Source organism: Gobius niger (assembly GCF_951799975.1).
Source record: "Gobius niger genome assembly, chromosome: 4".
Classification (NCBI taxonomy): Eukaryota; Metazoa; Chordata; class Actinopteri; order Gobiiformes; family Gobiidae; genus Gobius; species Gobius niger.
The window spans coordinates 10982151-11006165 of record NC_136855.1 but is presented as its reverse complement, the minus strand read 5'-3'; the positions used below and the strand labels follow the sequence as shown (position 1 = coordinate 11006165).

Below are 24015 nucleotides of genomic sequence, written 5' to 3'. Positions count from 1 at the left end.
CGTTAAGAAGCCAAAAGGCCCGGCGTTTCGCAGGTTACTCCCCGTGACACTTTAATGAGCTGTTTGCGCAGAGCAACATCCATTCACGCTGAGGTTAAATGCAATAAATTTACTGAGACAGAAAGGCAGAAAGGAACATGCTTTTTAAATGCTGTGATTGAAAAATAAAAAAAGGTTATCAATGGGAAAGACTTTAATGTGCTTAGTAACATGAAGCAAATATATTTTTTCACTCCAGTTCTGTCTTTTCTTCACTAGTTACCTGTTGCTTTTAGAAATTATGCCAAAATGCTTGTTCTTAAATCCATCCATGGACTGGCTTCACTTTATTAACCTGAACGGTTGTCTTTTCACGCCCCGGTCGGAGCACTGCGATCCTCGGGCCACTGTTTGCTAGACTGGCGCCCAAGATCTAATTTAAAAAGTAACGGAGATAGAGCTTTTGTAGTAGCAGGACCTGTGAGAACGTTAGACAGGATGCTTCAGTCGAGAGCTTTCTCTTGTTTTATATATTGTTGTGTTTATTCTGGTTTTCTTTAATGAAAGCCAGTGTTTTTTGTACTATTCACTCTGAGCCTGTGCAGCACTTTGGGGCAGTGACGACTGTTTAGTAAATGCGCTTTTTAAATAAACTTGACCTTTCGTAGACAGCTCTGGATTTCACCTATCGTTCAGTTACAACTTCAGAGGCCGAGGGCGACCGCTGTGGAGGAACCTGCCTCAAGAGCAAGGATCTCGGTCAGGAGAACACACTGGAGGATTGAGCTCGGGGATCCTCAATGTTTTCCAGGCCAAAGCCCCAACTTTCATTCAGAGCGAGAGTGACACACTTTGAAAAGTGTGTCACTCTCTCAAAGTCTTGGCACAAAAAACCCAATAGTTAAAAGGGCTGGGGGACCATACACTTTTGTCATGATCCGATACGTATTGTGATACAGTAAGTATTTATAAAAAGAGAAAAGAGTAATATTCACCTTAAAGAGGCTAGATGCAAGTTGGCCATTTTATACTCACTACTGCCATGTCAGGTCATATGTGTAACTGCACGTTCTATATCAAGCTCATGCATGACGGCAATTCTGACCCGAAGTAAAACTTTTTGAGTGACAGTGCAGGATTTTAGAGGCAGTTGTGGTGAACAGGTCTGGGCTCATTCTAAACATTAGGACATTGCTAGAACATGTAGGGGGAGGAAAATATATAATTTTAACATTTTTAAACTCCGTATAGTCCCGTTAAAACAGAAAACATGTGTCCAAAGTTTATAAACCAAATGACATTTGACATTCATTGAAGTGTTAAGATCGAAAAACGTGCATTCACATAAAATGTAACAAAGTGCTGTTACTGTTACTGAAAACAAGGGAGTGTGTGATGAAAATGCCTCCAAACACAAGTATTGATACTTGACAAAGTGTTGATACTCGGTATTGCAGCAAAAAGTATTGCAATCCAATCTGATATTTTGTCCTGGTAATGACTATCAATAACAAGTTTATTCATAGATTTAACAGTCCATATCCAACAGGACTGGGACGATTTTGTTGTGATCCAATATTGTACCACGATACTGACGGCCCGATACGATGCTTGTCTTGCTGGGGTCCAGGATTAAAGGCATTTACAATAAAATACCACACATTAAAAACAAACAAGGCTCAACAGTAATACATGACAAGATATAATTACTCAAACCATACCAAAGATTTTAGCGTATTTTTGGAAACATGTAAATTGGATGAATCCCTTAAATTCCTAGGCAGCTTATTCCACAATTGTGACAATCTAAATTCAACAGTTTTTAGTAGCAGACTTGTTCTAGGTTGATTTATGACCATGTCGAGTGTGTCTGCTTCACATATTTAACGTTTTCAAATAGTGCAATTGGTTTGCCAGTCAAAATTATCTTCTTTAGAAATAATACATTATAGTGGAATTTATTTTGGAGCAAAGGCCAGTTTAAGGCAATACATTTTCTGAACACTGGTGGAGTATGGACACCTCTGTTCTGAACCACCTGAAGCTTTGCTATGTCAGTTTTATTCGCAGCGGACCATATAACGGAGCAATATTCCAGATGTGCTAACACAAAAGACTGAACTACTAGTTTTTTAATAGCAAGAGTTATGTAATAAGAGCACCTTGTGACCACAGCTTTATCCATTTTACTGATCACATGATCCACATGAGGCGACCATGAAAGATGGTGATCCACTGTAACTCCCAGAAGTTTCATCTGTAGCACTTGTTCCAAAGTGGAGCTATATTGTATTGCAAAAACATTTTTCTAGGCTGTGAGGCTGAACTTTCTCCCTTCCCTGCTCTCCCTCCCGCTTCCATCTGCATTCACTAACTGCGGTTCAATCCAGGCCTTCAAGGACACTGAGCGGTCGTCCCTTAGATTCGGCTCTACTCTGTCTGCACCGTGGGATTTAGAACAACGTTATTTCCTTTCCCTGTACGAATGGTCGATGCCGGGCTTTGAATAATAGCAAATGAAAAGCAAATGAATGGCTATTTTACACAGTTAACGCTACTATTTAGCTTTTCAAAGTCTCGCTCACCAATTGAAACGGCTTATATGAAACGCCACAAGACAAGACAGGCCTCACAATTTGGGCTCCGAGCGGCCACAATGCGACAATAACCTGTTTTTACAAGACGAGAACAAAATGAAAGGCCAAACCACAGACGGCAAATCACGGCGACAAACGCGTTTAAAATTTATAGCTTCGAGAAAACAGCTTTTATTGTGAGAAGAAATATCACCAAACTGGATGTCTGGGGTCTATTGAGAAATCCAAGGCAGACAAGGAGACGACATCATTTGCCCTACGCCGCCTGTTATTGTAGATTAACTGCATTCATCGGGCTGAGTGCGACGCGTTTCTTTGGGAGAATTGAGTTTACTGCGCTGGCGGTGTGGATGCATAACAGAAAATAATGTATCATTTAAATGCAGGGAGTGCCTTTGACGCACTTCAGCAGTAAAAGAAGAAATGACCAAAGTATGTGGTACTCAAAACATGAATGACGTGAAATACAAGGTACTGCATGTTTTTTGACAAGGGATATTAAAACATTTTGCATGATTTAATGTATTATCTAGCTATTCTACTTAAAGCTGCCCTCAGGTGCACACTGTTGGTCTCTCCTTGAGCAAGACACTTCACCTTTCGTACACTGGTGTGTGAATGGGTGAGTGTTTCCTTGCTGTAAAGCGCTTTGAGCCTAATGTAAAGGTGGAAAAGCACTGTGTAAGCTGAGACCATATTGGATAGTGAAACAAACATTTGATGAGGATTTCAGCTGCATCAGAGCAGATCGGTCAGATGTTTGCGTTTCAGACATTTGCGATCTCTGCACATGTTTGTGTTTACGTGGTGAGGGGCAGGTGAGGGTGAAGCGTGTGTGAGGGAAGTGTGGAACTTGTCTCTGCCTCTTCAAGGAATAGTTGGCTCATCTAGCGATGCAATGTGGGAATGCAACCATGCCGGTCTGTCAAAATGGAGTAGCTGAGGGGAGCTTTGAGATGTTGCAGGTTTAGAAGAACCGCTGTGTATCACTGAATGAATCAAAGCACGAAGAGTGAAAAAGCCGTCACATTTTAGATCCAGGCGTGCGGTGTGATGACGGGTGGATGATACAGTGTAAAACATATGTCAAAAATGATTAGGTATTAAGTTTTTAGCAGCAAGGCTCTGGAATGAATATAATGTGAAGCCAAACTGAGGCAGTAATGAGTTTATGGGGCAAGGAGAGCAGTTTGATGGCTGCCAATTTGTTGCATCAGTCATCAATTTACTTTCTATAGCCCAATATGTCCAAATATTGCTGATTTGATCGAAGAGAAGAACATTGTGGGAATTACCAGTGAGCTATCAATCAGTGAAACAGACAAATGTGATGTCCAAATGAACAGTCAGCAGTGATGCAGCAGATGGATAGTCCCTAGGCGTCCCCCGTCCTTACATCCTCCTTCATGGAAAAAGGAAGAGCTCAAAAGTCCCAGTGGGGCAAAAGCGTAACCTTGAGGAGAACTAAATTGAAGGAAAAATCAACTCCCAGGGCCTGCCAGGCTATAATTTACATAATGACCCATAAAGCAATTTAGCAGGTATTGTTATAGTCTGGGTTCATACAACAAAGTGAGAACTTGTAATTACTTGTCCAAACTTTAACTTTGCAGTCATTGGCCCCGCACATCTTCACTAAAACTTTATATAATTGCTATGTAAGAGTCCCAGGGCTCTGTGCTGTCCACTGGGAGACAGAGAGCATTTATCTAAAAACAGGAGCTGCCCAGAGCCCTGTCTGTGCCCAAAGATGATTCCAACATAAATCAAAGACAAACTCGCTGTTTAAACCTTAGACCACTGTTTCCCAAACTCTGGTGCAGCAACACAAACACGTACAAAGTACATTTCAAAACAATAATGAACAAACTGAACAATGTCAATTGGAAGCTAGATTGTACTTAATAACCTTCACTTTAACAGCCTTAAATGTCTGTATTTGATTATAGATGCTAGAACAAGGGGAGGTCAGGAGCCATTTTTTTGTAGTAATATCAGTAGCAGTAAAAATTGATCCTTGAATTGTGCTCCTTGTGGGGAGGCTCAGCCCATATACTGACAAGAAAACTTGCCAACCCCTGCGCTAAAGCTTTTACATGTAAATAAATAATGCGCTTTCACAGCTGTGTTACTTCACCAGGATGACGACTGTCTAAACGTGTTGAGTACAGTAAAGATCATATATACATATCAGACATATTTGGGTTGAGGATTATCCAGTGTCTTGACTGGCAGCCTATCGGGTCCTCTGGCTCATTGCTGGTGACATTTGTTGTGATCGTTGGGCCACTTTGTTCCATAACCCTCAGGATCTTTTAAGACATGAGAAATGACTATGTTAAGGCCTCCCTGTGAGAGGCTCTGCTTATGCAGCTCAACAACCCCAACACATTCAAAACGTTTTCCTTTGCCATTAGGACATCATGACAGTGTGAATACCTGACAGAAAATGACAATAAATCCACATTTTTGCACAGATTTGGCCTTTTAAAGGCATGTGGTCTTTTTTTTTGTCTCACTCCCATTTCTTCTTGTTGCATATTGAAGATTTACTTGGAACCTTGTTAAGATCCAACCAAATGCTGTCCTGATCAAACTTTCACCAGCACTGATCGGCCCGTCAATATTTTATGGTTGTATTTCATTGGGGTTTTTGATTTTGGTAAATCGGCTCTTCTTTTCCATTGGTTCTCCCCTTTTATTAGTTTAGTCTGACCTTAGTCCCAGCTATTTAAGAGGCTGCTGCATTTGTTCCTTGTTTGTGTTTTCAAGAATGCAATAAAGAGAAGCCCTATTTGATATAATTTTTGAGTCTGCCTCCATTGATATTGCATCACCTCCGTCGGCCATGCTGGCATGCACTTTTTGCTTTTACAATGATTATATGGATCAAAATCAACAAATAAACTTAGCCTGCTCAACAATGTCAAATAATTGAAGGAATCCAGTTCTGCAAAAAAAAAGAAAAAAGTTTTTGGTCCACAGAATGACCAAACTTTTTTACCCTCCGTCTTTGCGAGGACAGTGAAGTGACCTTTAGACATTTGCTCCTAGGTGTGGAAGTCTGTAAATCTATCCAAGTCCAGGCTAAATCTCCGATAGGTTATACTTGGGGTCAGCGACCGAAGTCCCCACAAAGACACAGAGAAAAGCGTTTGTTTGGAGTCTCAGCCGCTGCACTGCTTCTCATTTTGGGACGGATCGATACGACGGTTTCAACACAACACAAAACACTATCAATCTAGCCCTGACTGCAGCAGCGGCCGCTTTAAGAGCCCGCAAGACACCGGTGAAATACAAACTGAAGATGTGAGAGCAGGTAGAACAATATATCACAGCAGTCAGGCCCAGTGCAGAGGAAGGATTTATAATAAGAAATGATTGAAAAACCTAGGAGCGCCAAGTCAAACAGGTAATGCGGGTTTCGGACCGGCTTTTAGTTGTACTATACACTGAATGATATGGAATTTTGAGGTAAACATTGATCTGTTAAAGTGGTTTGTTTTCAACTGGAACTGAGATAGATGGCCATATTTGGGTGGGAAAATGGCAGAGCGGTAAGGTTCCAAAACAGTCAAATTACTAGCCTGGACGAGCTTCAGCGAGCCTGCGCTAAACAGGGGAAGCCTTACTTCCATTCTTAATTTTACATGTTCTGCAGTAGAACCAGTAAACAGAACAACATTGAAGGACTTGGTTAACAGCCTAAAAAGTAGCTTTGCATGTATAAATGAGGTGCATGATCTTACCTTGTTCCTCTCGAACAGCTCGGTCTGTATGGCTTTGAGGTCCGAGTCCAGGGCGGAGGCGGCCTGTCGCCGTTTCTTGGCCAGTTGTTCCTCCAGGTCTTCAGCCTGAGCCCGCAGCTTCTTATTGTCCCGCTCCAGAGCCAGTTTATCCGTCTCCAGTCGCTCCCGTCGGCCCCACTCCGCCGCATTCTCCACCTGAAGACGCTCCATCTAACAACACCCAAAAAAACAACCCAATGAAAGGCAGTGCCCTCAGTTTATTCTGGAACCCTAATGAACTAGCGCTGCTTCAGCTAAATTTGTGTTGCTGTTTTGTAGACTTTCTAACTAACCTGAGTCACTGCAACTGAGGCCCAGAACAGATCCAAGCAGATTCAGAGCTGTAATGTTTTACTGCACACTACAACAGGGGTTCTTAACGTTTCTGGCCACGATCCTTTAATATGACCGTGCAAACAATCTGGGACCCCCATTGTAAACATTTTTCTTTATAGTATAGACAATATCAAGAAAAAACTTGGCCCTGAAGAAGTGATTAATCATGAAACGTCGGCCGTCTGCATCAACAGAATGTCCAGATCTATCGATTGATCAAACTTTAGTTTATTTATCAACCCGAATGTCGGGAAAAAAAAACCTGTTTGATTTAATCTTGGTCCTATTTCAGAGCAGTGTGGGAGAACTGTTGTTTGTTCCTGACCTCGGCTCGTAGCTCGGCCAGTTTCCTGTCCATGCTGGTCCGTGCTCCGAGTTCATCCTCCAGGTCCTCCGATATACGGCCCAGTTCATCCTGATGCATCTCCTTCAGGAGGTTCAACTGTGTCGAAGCAGGGCAGACAGAAAAGGACAGCTTTAACCACAGAACCATGGACCTGAAGCATCTCCTGGAGGGATGTCTAAACAATGATGAAGGATGCTGCTTTTATGGACTGATATGGACACGTACAAAGTTTAACGAAGTTTAACTATCAATTGAAATAATCAACACCTCGACATTTAGTTGGACTGTTGACGATTGCAGCTAATCTCCTTTCGTCATAAAAATTTGATTGGGCTGTAACAATGCACTCAAACCCCAAGTTCCCAATTTCATTTTTTTTTTTTAACAAAATGACTATGTCTAACTGTAACTGTTGTCTCAGTAAGAAAACCTTACATTACAAAAAAGACATGAGAGTGAGCTAATTATTTTTGATTGCTTTTATTTAAAGGCACACCGCGCAACATTTTGGATTATACAAAACATGCTACTCACGACCAGCTATTCACAGAAAAGGTAGTGGATAACTAAAGAATTCATTTGGATGAGGATTTCAAATATTTCAATCTCAGATTTGGCTGCATTTTGTTAACATCTCCATGGAGACGAGCTGGAGACGCCCCGCCTCCCAGTAAAGCTACAGCCGGGTCAGCAAAGAAACGTGTTTGTTAAATTTTAGGTATTTTTCAACAATATCTGTAATAAAATAAATGCTTGTATCTTATTCCATGTATTGGGTGAAATGTTACACGGTGTGGCTTTAACGTTGATTTTTTTTTTTTTTTCTTTTACATTGATTCACATTTTAATCAGTTTAAATGATGAATCTCTAATATTTAGTGCAACTTTCACGACCAGTGCTGGGTACTGCTACACTTAGACACCAGTACTTCAGTGACATTTTTATATCTTAACTTTTTTGATACCTACGTTTAATTATTTGTCATCTAGAACCATAAAGCAGAACGATAATGGTGTAATAGTGACTTCTATTATACTGTGATCAGAAAAGCAATTCATGTTTCAAAATAAAGATTAAGCTTCTTGTGCAGACTTTATTATTTAAGAAAGGACTGAATCTATTGCAAGAACCACATGCATTTTAAACATGTTGGTGGCAGAGGTCTACAGGTTTGGCAGGTTTTATACGGCAGAAGTCCTCATGGAGACGGGACAGCCTGCTGTAGTAAAGGATATTGTAATCCCCATAATAGTTATTCAAATTGTTTGTGAATAGATAAAAGTTAACAAAAAGTTGACAATACTTTGAGTCGGTGATTCCTCGTCTCATATCCGAACATCTAATTAATTCCTCAATTTTGTCCACCTCAAAGTCATCCCTCCTTTGACCTGCGATTACAAATCTCAGCATCTCCCTGCCTGTAATTGCTTGACATTTCCCCCCCCTCGCCTCGGACTCTGAAGACACGCTGGCCGCTCTTTCCAACGCTGATATTTTCCGACCCACATGCTTCCTCTGATGTGGAGTATCGGGACCAGATAAGGACGCCCCACTGTCCCGTGTGCCCCGTATGTAGCGTTATCTGAAGGCATCATCTCCCCCACCCTCTGGCCTCCTCGATCAGGGAGGGGACGAATCGTCTTTTCATCTTCGGTTTAGCGCCCGGTTTATCTCCAAAGGACGTTCGCCCCGGTATCTCTCCGACCCACTGCCCTTTGCTTTCATTGGGTCTAATCTGATTACGGGTCACTGTAATAAATGTGGCTTCTGTTTCAGGGGGAAGACACAGGCGCGGGAGCGTTTCACAAAGCAGCACTGCCCCCATGTGATGTGGACAAATAATGCAACAAATGTGAGACCAAACCAAAACAGCTTTTTGTAATATACTGTAAAACGCAAGCATAATTCTAGATTTACATAATTTCCTTTTGAATTTAATATATTCCTAACTTTCCAATTATTCCTAGAGCCAGTATTGATTTGTAACGTCTCAATTCCCCGGGGGGTGGGAACTTTGAGGGGGCAATACTGTCTGTCACCGTGTTGTAGGTTTCTGTCACAAATGTCTGCTTGACATGATACTGAAGGAAAAAAACAAATGTTATTCAACTACAAGAACGACATCAGCTACAGGGCCTTCATCCGCACAACATGGTTTTGCTCACTGGCCTTTTTTTTCTTCTTCACTATTTTATACATTTTTCAAAAACAATAACACAAATAGACCTTGGGGTGAGCCAATCATTTCACATTAAATAATAGAAACTACATTTGTATACAAAGTCTGGTCTGACGGATGAAAAATACCCAGACTATTATTTATTGTATTCTATTGTAATCTCATTTTTGACTGCGTTTTCTCGTCCGAACGTAATACCGAGTCGAGAGAACGTAGATGACAACTCGTTTTAGCGTGTTGCCAAAGTCGTTGGAATGAATGATGAGAATTGTTTAATTAATAAATAAATAAATAACAATGACATCAATTAATAAATACATTTCACTTGCTTTACTTTCACGTCGGTCGCTCATATCCTGTGGTGTTTTGGGGAAAAGGTTGTGTTTTTAGCTTTTAGCCTACGCTCTAAGAAATCGTTCAATCGACATTGGCGACGCGTTAAAACGAGTTGGTATTACGGTCTCCACTCGTTCACTGTGGGTCTTTGAGGGTTAAGAATTTTCTTGTGCTCACAGACGTTTTATTTGCTTCACCACAGTGACGTTTCGGGTTTGAGCTTCAATCTCCTCATGGCCAAAACGTCACTGTGGTGAAGCAAATAAAAAGTTGGTGAGCAAACCCACTTATGCACATTTTTTTCTGTTTTTCGTTGTATTTTATTTATTTTTTGTAATCATTATTGACTTTATTCTGGACACTAGAATATGGTCCATATTAAAAGAACAGACACACATAAAAACAATGCATTTATCTCCTGTATAGGCTCAGCAGCCAGTGAGTCCATACAAGAGAAGAATATCGCACTGAGCTTAGTCCAGGGTTGGTCAATGCAGTGATGTACAATATACAATATAATATAAACTATAATATAATATAGTTCACAGAGTTTGAAAGCCTGCACATGCACCTGTACATGAGATTTCGCAGTACAGCAGAGCAGCTTGGCATACGCGCATTTACAAACATTTGGCTTGCACTGCTCCATCGTGCTCCATTTTTCAAACAATACACTTTTATTTACATTCTTAAGCTGCTGACAGGAAGTGACATATACAGAGGTTAAATTCCAGAGCAGTGCGACTCATTTCCCACTGACTTAACGTGGTTGGCACGGCAACAGTTTAAAATGGTTTGCCTTCATCCATGTCACTTCCTGTCTGTGTCCAAAAAAGGAAGTAAAACTATAAACGTCACAAAAATGTCAAACTAAAGAAAGCTGAGATATAATTCTGTTAACTATGTTTTAGGAAAAAATGTGTCTAATGTGTCATATGCATTTTTTTTTTTTGCACAAATACTATATCTTCAATGCAAACAATATGTGCATACTTCATTTCTCGAGATTGGCAAACCCTCCATCACAGAGGAATGAGAGGAAATTTTGATATTCAAAAGCAAATCAGACACAGACTGTGAACAATTTCAGCCAAAATTGCAGCTTTATGCGGCTTTGACCATAACAATTGGATTTTCAACCAACTTATGCAATAAAAATAGTTCACAACTGTCATTATTTTCACCCTAAATTGAGATTTAATGCCAGTTTCAGTTGAATTTAAAGGTGCACAACGCAAGTCTCTGAGTTTTCGCAGAACTATGCCCCCTTTGGCGAAAAGCGGAACTGCACTCAGAGTTGTGCACGCTCCTGGACCACACGCACGCTTGCACGAGCACGAGCCGATCAGAACCAAAGGAGCGTCATTCGTGATTGCACAAATCTTTTGTTGAGAGTCGTTCAGAGGTAAGAAAGTTATTTTGAATTATGTGAAAGGATTTTGCACTTCAGTAAACATTAATTTTTGAGAGGAAAAACGGGGTTAGGAGAAAGGCAAAAAAAAAAAAAAAAAAAAATCCAATTTCTACCCGTTTTGTGTGTTCACTGCGTTCATGAATAATATAAATTATTACTTTGTATAAGCTAAAAAATAATAATCTGTGAGTGACACACCAAATACCTTATTAGTCAACAAAGTAGACTGAAATATAATGCTACCATCTCAGCTAAAACAGCCTAATCCTCCGAATATTTGTGGGGGTTTAGCTTGTTTTATTGATCTGCTTGGTAGCATATTCCAACAGCAATATATCCTTATTAGACAGTAATTTGATATACATTTATCTGTGAAATGTGCTAATACTTTTCAACTACTGAACCAGGGCAGGGTATGTAGCGGCCAAAAGTCACTAGTTTATACATTTAGAAGAGAAAAAAAGGCTCCCTATACACATAACATGGAATTAATTCACACAGTACAAGATCATATTAGCTGGGAAATAGAAAGTGCATGGGCCGGTAGTGATGCAGACGAATAGTTATTTGTTTTGGAAAAAGTCAGCCTGCTGTACAATATGAGGGAAGTAAAATAACCCCTTCATCACTGTATTTCTTTCCTGCAATGTGTAGAATACAGCATGTATGTTATCACAATAACAAAATATTGTTTTCCCTTTAGAATTCCAGCTCGGCTCATTTTGATGTTCTTGTGGAGAGAAGTGGCAGCAGTGGAAGGGGCAGAGCAGACGGGGAGACCACGAGGACGACCAAGGGGGGAGGCAGAAGAATCTTGCTCAATCATGTGCAAGATTGATCAGTGAGGACAGAAAATGATCCTGACCCTTTTGACATTTATGTTGACTGTAAAGAAGCACCATTCAGGCAATAAACAAGCTGTGAGCACATGAGAAAATATGTCCACAAATTAGGGAAGAAAAGGCTTTATTGTAAATATTTTGTTCCATGTTTGTAAAAATAAATATATATGCACTGCTTATGTTTCACTTGGAGTTTGTTCAGGGAGCTGATGGCATCTAGAAAAACGAAACATGATGTTTTGCAATTAGAACAAATATGTTTTTATGGAACAGATAACAGACATGCATTGTAAAACAATGAAAAACGAACATACCTGCCCTCTGTGGACACATAACTGCACCAGATCAGCTGTAGGAGGGGGCACAAGGCCAGACAGGGGTCATATGTTCTGAAGCTTCGTTTTCTTGGGGGAGTCCTGCAGACTGAAGTCGTATTCGTAGAGTTTTTGTCTGCAGGTCAGGGATGTAACTGTTTCTTTTGCCCGGTCTGTGACCTCTTACAGTACAGTCGTTTTTGCCTGCACAACAATTTAAATGACATAATTTCTCAAAACATGCGTTATATAGGAAAGCCATAAAGCGATCACTTACGACACATGGCCTTTGTTGTTGACATGCACTGGTCGGTGGTCATGGTGGTCGTGGCCGTCGTCTGTCCCGGCTTCATATGAAGAGGCAGATCCCGGGCGTAGGACCTCTCTTTCCTTACTTTATCACCCAAAGACCCATGGACTCCACCATGTCAGTGGAGTACACCTCACCACACACCCTAAAATACAAAAATGAACCTCTATAATGTAATAGTACTATAGTAGTATAGCTACTTTACATACATTTTGAATGATCAGACTCACCATAAACTCCTCTGTTGCTTACATGTTGACAAGCAATACAATTACAATATCTTTTATCCAGCCAAGCATTGTTTTATGTCGCGACATCACCCAGGCCTGTTGAACAAGTTCAAATTTTAAATTCATGTTTCATTACTACATGTCACTCTCACATGAAAACCATGTCACTTACAGCATAAAGTCTCTTAGTGAGATGCTTTGCAGCCAGACGTGGAGGGAATGGGAAACGCCCTCTCGTGGATTCTCTCCTTGCTATAAAACACAAACACTACATTAGAAAATGCCCATCACTATCTCAAATACAGAAAATATTCTGATTTACAAATGAAACAAAAAAGGCCAGAGACAAAGCACATAAACCACGGAATTACCTGGGGAGTCAATTTGTCCGTCAGCTAAAATAGAAACACAGATGCATGTCAGTTATTAGAGAATTTGCAAATATCTGCAGTTTATAACTTACCAAGGCCAACAACACTGTTTTTAGTCTTTAATCGTTTTATAATGGCAGGCCTCTTCTCTGTCCACAACTCCCTTACAGCTGGTACGCAGTAGAAATGATGTATCCCATAGTAGAAGATGCACCATTCTCATGTTTATTATTTGAAGAGGTTATGGCTGTTCCACATCCACATCTTGTGTCCGCGTGGGCAAACTATATATGCAGAAGTATTACAAATGCACCTACATTATATTACATTACATCCTGTTCATGACTTTTTTAAAAACACTACAGACATTTAGTCCTCACCAAGTCGACTATAACTGCAGTCCATGAGGCTTCCTCAAGCCCCATGATGGGAAGTTCATCCAATTGATTCCGCACTGAACCACCAGGGCTGTGTAACAAACACATACACACTTTATTCACACCTTTACAAGGAAAAGACAGTGGGAACTGCATTACAAACATACCACAAAGACACAGGGCGACATAATCAGAGACATGTGTGTCTGTGGCCAGTTCTCGCTCAAACTCTGTCCTGTGCACAAGAAAACATACAATATCTTAGCCAAAAAAATGCACATCAATAAATTATTGACCCCAAAGCAAGTAAAGATTGGAAGAGATTATCATTATTACAATATAATTAATATTTATTCATTAGCAATTTACACACCATCTAAACCAGGACCAACTCAGGACTACACCAGGTCTGAACTAGGTCTAGACATAAACCAGGTCCAAAGTAGGAGTAAACAATGACTAACATTTATATGGGTGGCGTGCGCTCTTCACAAATAATTTATCAGAATCGTGTACACAGCAACAGCCACGTTAGCCTGTCAAGGAACATTTTTGTACCACGTTTCTGGGAACAATTGACTGATTTTCCCCCAAAAGAAAACATATCAGACAAAGTTGAGTCTAAGTCAGTGTGTTGGTCAAGGACATGAGCACAGTTTAGCATTAGCATCATTTTGAAGATGTGAGCGAAACGTAAAAGGCACTACAACATAGTGTTCATCTTTTATGTTATGTTTCATGTTGTACGATTGATCTGAAGAAAACTCCAAGTTTGTGAACCTGCTCATTGACAATGGCAATAAAACCAATTCTGATCGTACATTTAGCTAACGCAAAGACGTAGCATTACACGTATTACGCATCGTCATTTGTTGACATAGATTTACCATATCAGACATGTATTAGACATTAGAGACGTGTCTTACCCTTGTAGTAAGAAGAAAGCCAGTTGAGGTCCGGGTGAGCCCGAGAGCGGACCGGAGGTAGTTTGTCCGATGTTGACTCGTCTCTGCGGCGCCTGTTTGACTCCAAACTGCCCCTTTTCGGTCACACTAGAAAAAGTTTTTATCTTCTTTATCGTACGTTGAGTTTGCGTTTGGGTTCGGGATCAACAAGGGTCCGGTCTCTTACAATCCATCCTCTACTTTCGCAAAAGTGGCGGAGTTGTCTTCGCAGATGCGGATAATGGCGGCGAATCAACAAACTCTCCAGAGCCAGGTGCGCGTGAACGCGCATGACGTCACGCCCAAGCTCAAAACCTTAAGATTCCGTCCCGAATCTGTCTTATTTATTTTACTGCACAGGATTATAGGGGCGAGTGCAGTGATCAGAGAGGAGCTCAATCAGCACATAAGGCAATTGTTTAAACATGTATGGGTGAGAAAACGGTTATTTTTAACATTTAGAGTTGCGCATAGCACCTTTAATGTTTTTTAAGGCCGTCATTTAGGCACTATTCAAACCCTCCTTGGATTCTCATTTTCCTATATTTCACAAAAGTGTTTAGTTTGAATTTTCTGCTCTATTTCCCCACATGTGCTGAAGTCCTTTTAACCCTCCATGTTGACTCGTCACGTCTCACCTGCAGGAGAATGTTTTTTATCCTTGTACTGAAGGTTGTGTTATTTGAAACCACACTTACATGTTCCCCGGTGTGCGCCCTCTGCCCCCCCGCGCTGTTGTGCTGGTCTCACCTGTTTGAGCGTCTCTTGCTTGGTCTTGCTCAGCTCCTCGTATTTAAGTTTCCACTGACTGAGCTCGGCCTCCAGTCGCTCGATGCTTTTACTCAGGGCCAGCTTGTCTCTGGGGACCAAACAGAAACACAGGACATTAGAGACTTTTAACGCCGGCCATTCTGCTCCAACGGATCCGATCGACACAGGCATAAAAGGTTCCTATAGCCGTGTGAAATCTGAAGATTAGAATAAATAACTTCTTTTCATTCTAATTCTGACTGAACTATGGACATAAAGCGCTTGAGTATTACATTTTGAGTGGCCAAACAGGAAATCCTTCATATTCAGCCTGTTCTCATTTAATTTTATTCATATATTACATAGTAGATGTTGCAAAGTATTACAGAAGAGAAAGTATTTATTTCTTAAAGACACTGTACCTGTTTTTGTCATAGTGTAGACATCCTTATTGAAGTTATGTTGCATTTGCAGACAAAAATAGAGACCACTACGTCGTCTCTGTAGCGCATTATGAACTATTTTTAGTAAACTCGTGGGTTTTACTTTGTCCGTGCAAGTTAATCTCAACAAATCCCTTTGAAATTTGTGAAATGAGCTTATGAACTCATCCCTGTGACAAATCGGGGTGTTAGAAAGAAATTAGGAAAGTTAGGAATGAGTTTGAACCACAATTAGCAAGCGAAACGTAACCATAGCTCGACTTCTCACAGCTTGACAGTGTGAAAAACTGGGTGCATGTCCTTTAAAGGTGCATTATGCAACTTTTTATGTGGAAAAAAAAGGTTGATATCTATGCGTATCTGACTTTGTAGTGACCCAGTGGCTGTTTGAGTGGTCAGCTCCTTTACTTTTGATCACAGTGGTCTCTACAACACTCCAGGATCAATTGTTTTGTAGGTTTTCTGGTGAGAGGCTCCGTCAGCAGCGAAAACCTTCCAAACAATTGATCGTGATCAAAAGTAAAGGCCCCATGCCGACCACTCATACAGCCACCGGGTCATACACGCACAAATATCTACTTTTTTTTCCACATAAAAAGTTGCGTAACGCGCCTTTAAAGAACATGCACCCAATTTTTCACACTTTCAAGCAGCGAAAAGACGAGCTATGGTTACGTTTCGCTTGCTAATTGTGGTTCAAACTCCTTCCTAACTTTCCTAATTTCTTTCTAACACCCCGATTTGTCACAGGGATGAGTTCATAAGCTCCTTTCACGAATTTCAAAGGGATTTGTTGAGATTAACTCGCACGGAAATAGTAAAAAAATATGGGAAAAAAGGAAATACGGTCTGAAGTGCCGTTATGCATGAGCTTAAAGGGACTATAAGGAGTTTAAAAATGTTAAAATTAAGTATTTTCCTCCCCCTACATGTTCCAGCCATGTTCTAATGTGTAGAATGAGCTCAGACCTGTTCACCATAACTGCCTCTAAAATCCTGTACTGTCACTCAAAAATGTGTCACTTCGGCCCGAATTAGAGTCATGCACGAGCTTAATATAGAAGGTGCAGTTACACATATGGCCTGAGGTGGCAGTAGTGAGTATAAAATGGCGAACTTGCTTCCAGCCCCTTTAATATAGAACCTGCAGTTATGTGTAAGACCTGAGGTGGCAGTAGTGAGCATAAAATGACCAACTTGCACCTAGTCTCTTTAATGCTGCAAATATCATACAGAACTGCACTTTGTTGCCCCCTGCTGGACATTGTACCTGTTTCTGACACAGCTAATGTAGGAAGTTACTAATAGCGTCGGATAATTAGTTTATTCAAGTCATTCAGCCCCTCCCACTTTTGCGGTTAAAAATAATTCCCGGTGAATGGTAGCACTTTCTGTGAGCGCCGGGGATTGTACTTCTTGACTCACTCTCTCTCCTTGAGCAGGACTTTCTGGGACTCGTCCAGTCTGAGCTGCAGCGCGTTGAGTTTGCTCTGGTCTTCTTCTGGGGCGCTGAGCTCGTCCCACAGCTGCCGGCTGCGCTCCGCTCTGTTCGGCTTTCTGTCCCATGACTCAGGTGTGTCGCCCCCTGGAGGCCCGGAGCGCATCGCCGACTCCAACAGCTCCATTTCCTGAAGAGACACAGACACATTGTTACATTAGTACATTACGTTTCAAATAATGTCAAGAAAACGATTTAATACGCTCCTTAATATAGTTTCATTGATGCTTTAGTAATGCGTCTGATTGTTTGGCTGGTTTAGACATGATTTAAACCCAGTTCAGTCCGATTATAGACCAATATAGTTAGACCCTTTTTAGATCCGGTTTCGTCCTGATTTGATCTTGATCTAGGCTTGGTGATACTTGGAAATGTCAGCTATTTTGTGAGGTAGTAATTGGTGTGAAAAGTTAGAGAACTACAAGTCTGGGAATGTCTTTTAAGATAAGATAATCCTTTATTGATCTCACAACGGAGAAATTCACAAACCCTTGCAGAGGGTTCTATCAAGGCAAAGCAAGCTTATTCGTAGAGCACAATTCATCCACAAGGCAATGTGCTGCACAATTACATAAAACTAAAAGCAGACCGATAAAACCAAGCCATAAAACAGCAAAATGTATTAAAACATTATTTCCAGTAAAAGCAAAGAGTGCCGATCAAATACTTTCAGTTGTCAAAATAAAAAATAACTCTTTTCTTCCTGGATTTGAGGCCTCACATGCACTTGAAAAACACTGTAAGAAAAGTCTGTAAATTACACAGTACTTACAAAAAAATTTTGTTAATAGGTTTACAGCAAATTATTGTTCATTTTACAGTAATTACCTGTTTTTGGTTTTGTTTTAAAATCTAAGACAGAATTGGACATTTTATATAAATTTGCTGTAATTACAGATTCATTTTAATAGTAGATAAACTGTAGTTTTTACAGATCGATTCTGTAATATTATTAACAGTTAAGAGAATACAATCTTCACAGTTACAGTACATAAAGGAAAATGTACATTTTTAAGTCATTTAGAAATTTAGATAATGAGTTGACATTCTGCAACCGCAATTATTACTGTATAATTTATCATACATTCTCCAAACATTATCACGTTATCGAGTTCACTGCTCTATAAACTGTACCTTTTACAGTAATATTGTTTAGAGTAAAGAATGGCAGCTGAGTAGGCAGTTTACTGTAAAATTTACGGTATAAAACTCCAGCTGTTGTTTTTCTTACAGTTAAATTTACGGATTATTTTTACAGTGCAGTTTATTAACGGGGATTTTAAGTCTGCTGCTTTTGTCTGTGTCCAGCAAAATAAATCATTTCCTTTCCTGAAAAATGTCTTGTTCCTGCCAAATTGAACAGAAGTAAAATGAACACTTAGGAGTGTTCTCTTTTCTTTGAGCTACAATCAATCTTCGTGATAAAGCATCGATAATATGTATAGTATTTCACCGCTCAAAAATCCCCTGCAATGCCTGCCAAAAGCTTCATATGATCTTGTGCCTCCCATTGGTTAAATAATACGGCCTGTTGTTTTAGGATTCATTGCACTGGCTCTGGGATTTCCGAATAAAAATAGCTGAATTTGAAACGGGGAAATCTGTGGTTACTCAACAAAATGTGATAGACCCAAAGAGATTATAAACTCGCAGGCGTTTGTGCCACATTAAGCAAAAAACAGATGGTTTGTGCATTACGAGGCAAATATTCTTGGACTCCCTTTATGCTCACGGATGTTTTATGATGTGGACCAGTGTCAAGAACCATTTTAAAGACCTCGGACAATAGATTATGTATTAATGAAATGGCAAGGTTAGCAGGCCTCCAGGTTTATCCCAAATTCAAAATCCCGACATCAACTCAGTCCCATTTGTGTATGAATGTGTCATTGCAGAAAGACACCAACAGATGGAGCCAGAGTGCAGCAGGTGTGTGTAAAATGAGCCCTAAATGAGCCACATGTGGAAATACTCAAGAGTCAGAACAATAGAAGGAGACAGGAAGCGAACCCGCTGTGAAAGCTGCCCTCCAAAAGTCCAGGACCACCTCAGCTGCCACCGAGAGAGAGGCATTTTCATTCTATCACTGTTAAACCAAAGGCCTTGACAGTAGATGCTGTGGCTTTTAGTAACTTGCCAAATAGACTGGCCTCATATATATATATCACCAAATAATAACAGGCCTGTCACGATGACTGCAATTGTAGTTCGATATGATGAGGGAGGAAAGTAAAGCGATAACCAATTATATTATTGAAGACCACAGAACAAAGGAAATCACTGTAAACTCTTGTTACATTACATATCCTCAGCAAGACAAGAGTTACCATTAGGATAAATCAAATGAAACTGAATGCTTTGACAATAAATATTCAAAAATGTATTGTTTATGTGTCATTTATTGAACGATAAGTCAATATAGTAAAAACTGTGACAGGCCGTCCAAATTACAGGTGCAAAATTAGCTGAAAACTTAAACTAAATATGATCTGGGGTTGCATTTTCGAGGAAGACCTGGCTAAGAGGCAGGGGTGACATGTACAAAACAGTTTCCTCTTCCCTGATGGCACAGGCATATTCCAAAATGACAATGCCCGAGCTCACATAGTGAAAGAGCGGTTCAGGGAGCACGAGGCATCACTTTCACGCATGGATTGGCCAACCATAGAGTCCAGATCTTAAGTCACAAGTTTTTTTGTTTTTTTTTCTCACAATCGTCGCAGTGAGGCTGTATTCCCGGGTTTGAGGTTATTGTGTCGCCATAGAAACTGGGTTGACGGACAGCAGCTCCGATCTGAGGAGACCACGGAGCGCTCATTATAGCATATTATCATAGCCTCATCCAGAGACCTGCCACTTTGACTGAACACTGTCAGGGGTTCAAGCTATTGATAGAGTCACTTCTGGGAACTTCTGTCTAAAAAATGTGCCGTAAGAATTTAAAGATGAATTTGCGTCTGTGTCGAAATGTTTTAGGCAACAGTGACTTTTCACCCGTACATGATGCCGGTAACTGAACAATGCACTACATGCTTTTCTGATACCTATTCAACATTATTCATTATCCAGCAGCCCGTTGGTAAAAAGTGGATAAATAAAATACCTTTCATTTGCATAGAACGGTCCGCTGACGGTTGCATCAGGCCCAGATTATGCGTTATGGAAGCCCACGAGAAAAGAGAAAGTGTCATCAAACAGATAGAGAAGGGAGCCTTTTTTGGTTGAGAAATTAAAAAAAAAAAAATTAAGCGATTGCTACCATCTGTTAGGAGGACTGCGTATCGAATTAACGCTGCAAATAGTACAAACTAACTCAAACTTTGTTCATTAGTGAAAATATGAATATTTACATTAAGAACTGAACCCAATTCAGTTACATCAGTCATATACTTTATATTCGAAGCAGAAGTAACTTTTTTACCTTAATAAATCCATTCCATAGTGCCTCTGAGGGTACTACAAGTGTTAATGGGATGATTGTGGGTCTTTCATCTCTCCCTGGTGTCTCTGGCCAGAAAACCACACTTGCAGCTTTCCCTGCGCCGACCCAGCAGCCCCAATACACACTAATGGAAAACATCTCCCAGACTGCTCTCAGCTGTCCACAAAATCTCTTTTTACTTTTAGGTTTATGACATGGTACAGGTAAGACCTGACTGTATTCTGTCTACAGCTTTCGGTTTGTTGCTGAACATTTTGCAAAAAGTTGTTATTTGGCTCATCACGATCAAAAGAAGCTAACAGGCTAACTGGCAAAGCTAGCTGTGGGCTAGCGCCACTTAAGCAGTGTTTACTGCCAAGTTTGAGAGAGAAAAAAAAATATCTCCATTGATTGTGTAATTATAATAGTTGTGGCACAATGTACGATATCCTTCTTTGTCTTTTCTCAGCGTAGTATTTACTCTCACGGACAATTAATAGGTAAAAAAACTGAACATGCCACAACAGCTGCAGTGGCGCTTAATGGCCCCAAGGGGCAAATGTTACTTAGTTGTGCCCGACCAAAACAAAAATGCAAGAAGTCACATGGCATTATTATGGGAAAAAGACGTATTAAAAGAATCTATTTAATTGATATCGGGCTATTCAAAGGATTCAAATCAATTAATTAAACCCAGCCCAGGAACTAGCTCTAAAAGTAGCTATGTATCATGCCCATCGTGACCTCTATAATCTGTTAATATTCAGGCTTATTAAACGTGCTCAGCGTTAGTAGGCTAGCTACTGAATGAACCATGTATTTGCTCTCAAAATCTGGAAAACTACATTGCAGGCTGCAACCATCTTCTCTATGAATTATCTGAAGCAACAGATCACTTCCTTTGAGTATTTAAAGGGACTATAAGGAGTTTAAAAATGTTAAAATTAAGTATTTTCCTCCCCCTACATGTTCCAGCCATGTCCTAATGTGTAGAATGAGCTCAGACCTGTTCACCACAACTGCCTCTAAAATCCTGTACGGTCACTCAAAAATGTGTCACTTCGGCCCGAATTGCCGTCATGCACAAGCTTAATATAGAAGCTGCAGTTACACATACGGCCTGAGGTGGCAGTAGTGAGTATAAAATGGCGAACTTGCTTCCAGCCCCTTTAACAAATACCAAACAAAACTTTTTTTCAAATGTAAATTACAAGTTCTCAGCCCATCGCTGCCCATTCATTTCAATGGACGAGAGCTTGAGACCCCCATTAGGGTCCGGTAAACCTTCTTAGTGATATAGATGTTGCTCCTATCTATGCAATATCAGAATTAGGTGAGCTAAGTGAGGTCCCTAACCCAAAATAGAGTAAAATGTTGAATACAATTGCCCCTAGCTCATTGTGCAAATCCCAAATCAATGAAGGAAAGGGACAAAAATAACTTAGAAACCCACATATTCCATAAACAGCCACGTCATTAATCTTTCATTTTCAGCCCAAACTATAGGGCGACAAACTACACACACTACTTATGTCCCAAGCGGCTGAACAAGTCTAGTTCTAATAACAACATCGAGTCATGTAAGTATTTTGTAATGTGGCTAAGCTCAGCATTCGTCTCCCGGACTGTGCAGCTGTGCGGGGCGACAAAAGTGGGTCCACCTGACAGAGAGGGAGTGCTGCAGTATCTACGAGCCCCCGGGACAGGAGATGATAAAACGCTCTGTGTACATGGGGAGGCAAGAGGATGGCTCCCCAAAATAGAAATATCCCCTTTAGAGAGGCAGACTACAGTGTAAGAAGATACTATGGGGGTTTTCAAGTTGTGGATTTGGGTCAAAATGGAACACCAGCTACAATTGGGTTATCGTAATGTGGGGTACGGGGAAGAGGAAAGATTTATGGCAGGATTTGAAGCAGGTGGGGGGTTTGCAAGACTTGTGAAATTGTTTATTTTGGTGACAGTTGGGGAATTGGAGGAAAAAGTGGTTTTGGACGGAGCACGGGTGGAGAGACGTACGAGCTTAAAAGATTTGGTTATGGTAGAGCAATATGACTTATAAAATAACTATTTGTAACAGATGGAGCTTCAGGCCTTGTGAAAGTCATATCATGTTTAGCATTTCACACAGTAAATCGAATCAAATATGGACTGACATTTATTCCACTATCTCCACTTCTTTTACTTGAACTAATAAAGCATGATGAATATTCAAGGTTTATCCAGGCAGCGGCAGAAACTAATTTAATGCATTTTGATGCCCTTTCATTGCCAAAAATACTATATTTGTTATGGAAAAAATACAAAAATAATCTAGACAATTCCAGTGAACAGAGAAATGTAAGTAAAAGTTGGATATTTTAAAGGAAATTAAGCACGACCGGACACAAAATAACTGCGAGAACCCAGATATAAAGGTCATTGTCCTCACCTTCTGTTGGACCATCTCCAGATCCACGTCCCGGACCGGCTCGGGCTCCGGAGACCCCGCGGCCCTGCCCTCCGCGGGATGGGGCTGAGCGGAGGAGGCAGAGGAGGCGGGCGAGGGGGGTATGGAGCCGGAGGAGCAGGACGACGGGCGAGCTGCCGAGGGGAGCGAGGGCGAACAGGAGGCGGTGGACGTGCCGTTCGGGGGCGGGGGGTCGCCGTGGAGGCGGGCCACTTCCTGCTTGAGGGCCTCGTTCTCTGAGGTCAGCTCCTGCCTCTCCCTCCGGACGCCCGTCAGCTCTTTGGTCAGAGTGTCCAGTCTCTGTCTGAGCTGGCGCACCTCGTCCCGGGCGCGGTTCCGCTCTGCGCGCACCTGACCAGAGTATGAGAGAGTTTAATACTTTTAAAGCCGTACTGTGTAACATTTCGATACGATAGATAGTATGAAACTGAAGTCAATATTTTATTATGGGTGTGAAAAATACTGTGAGTGAGCTCGCCTCTCTGAATCATTCAAAACAATTCAGCCTACGTCTGGTCCATCATCTATTCAAGAAATGGACAGAAGGCCACAGGACAGAGAGCGTGGATGCTTCTGAAACAGGTGGGAGAGACTGACTGAAGACGAGGAGGAAAACTTTCTTTGTTCAGCTGATCATGTGCCGGTCCCACGTCTTTACCAGAGAGCTCAAACAGTGGCTCAAATCGGGCCAAAGTTGTTCCCATGTGTAACATGTGCCTTATCTTGTTTAATAATGTGTTTTATTGTAACCTTGTTTAATAATGTGTTTTATTTTTGTAACCTAAATGCCCCCTATGGACAGGTGTTGAAAATGAGCACATGTGCTGTAACACTGTAAACAATGCATCTGATTCGTCCAATGTAATTGCTATGTCCATATTAAATAAATAAATAAATGGATGAAAATCGAATGAAATAAAGTTTCAAGCCCCAAGTTCAAGTACTGTCTCTTACAAGAATATCCAAATCCGTGTGTAAAAGGTCGTAAGTGTGAAGCGAGGAGATGTGGATCGTGTTTCGTGTGCTGCATCTGACAAACGCCCATTTCTCCCTCCGGCTCCATCTCTCTCCCAGAGCGTCATAAAGCACT

The 24015-nt window shown here is 40.9% G+C and overlaps 1 protein-coding gene across 1 annotated transcript in view; it reads right to left on the bottom strand.

Moving 5' to 3' along the window:
- ccdc102a (coiled-coil domain containing 102A) overlaps nt 1-24015 on the bottom strand; it is a 61467-nt gene that overhangs the window by 17921 nt on the left and 19531 nt on the right. The window contains exons 3-7 of the mRNA XM_079555038.1: nt 22908-23276; nt 16983-17185; nt 15115-15223; nt 7026-7142; nt 6326-6535 (exon numbers count right to left, since the gene is read on the bottom strand). Of these exons, the coding sequence (XP_079411164.1) occupies nt 6326-6535; nt 7026-7142; nt 15115-15223; nt 16983-17185; nt 22908-23276 (1008 nt within the window). The remainder of the gene's footprint in view (nt 1-6325; nt 6536-7025; nt 7143-15114; nt 15224-16982; nt 17186-22907; nt 23277-24015) is intronic.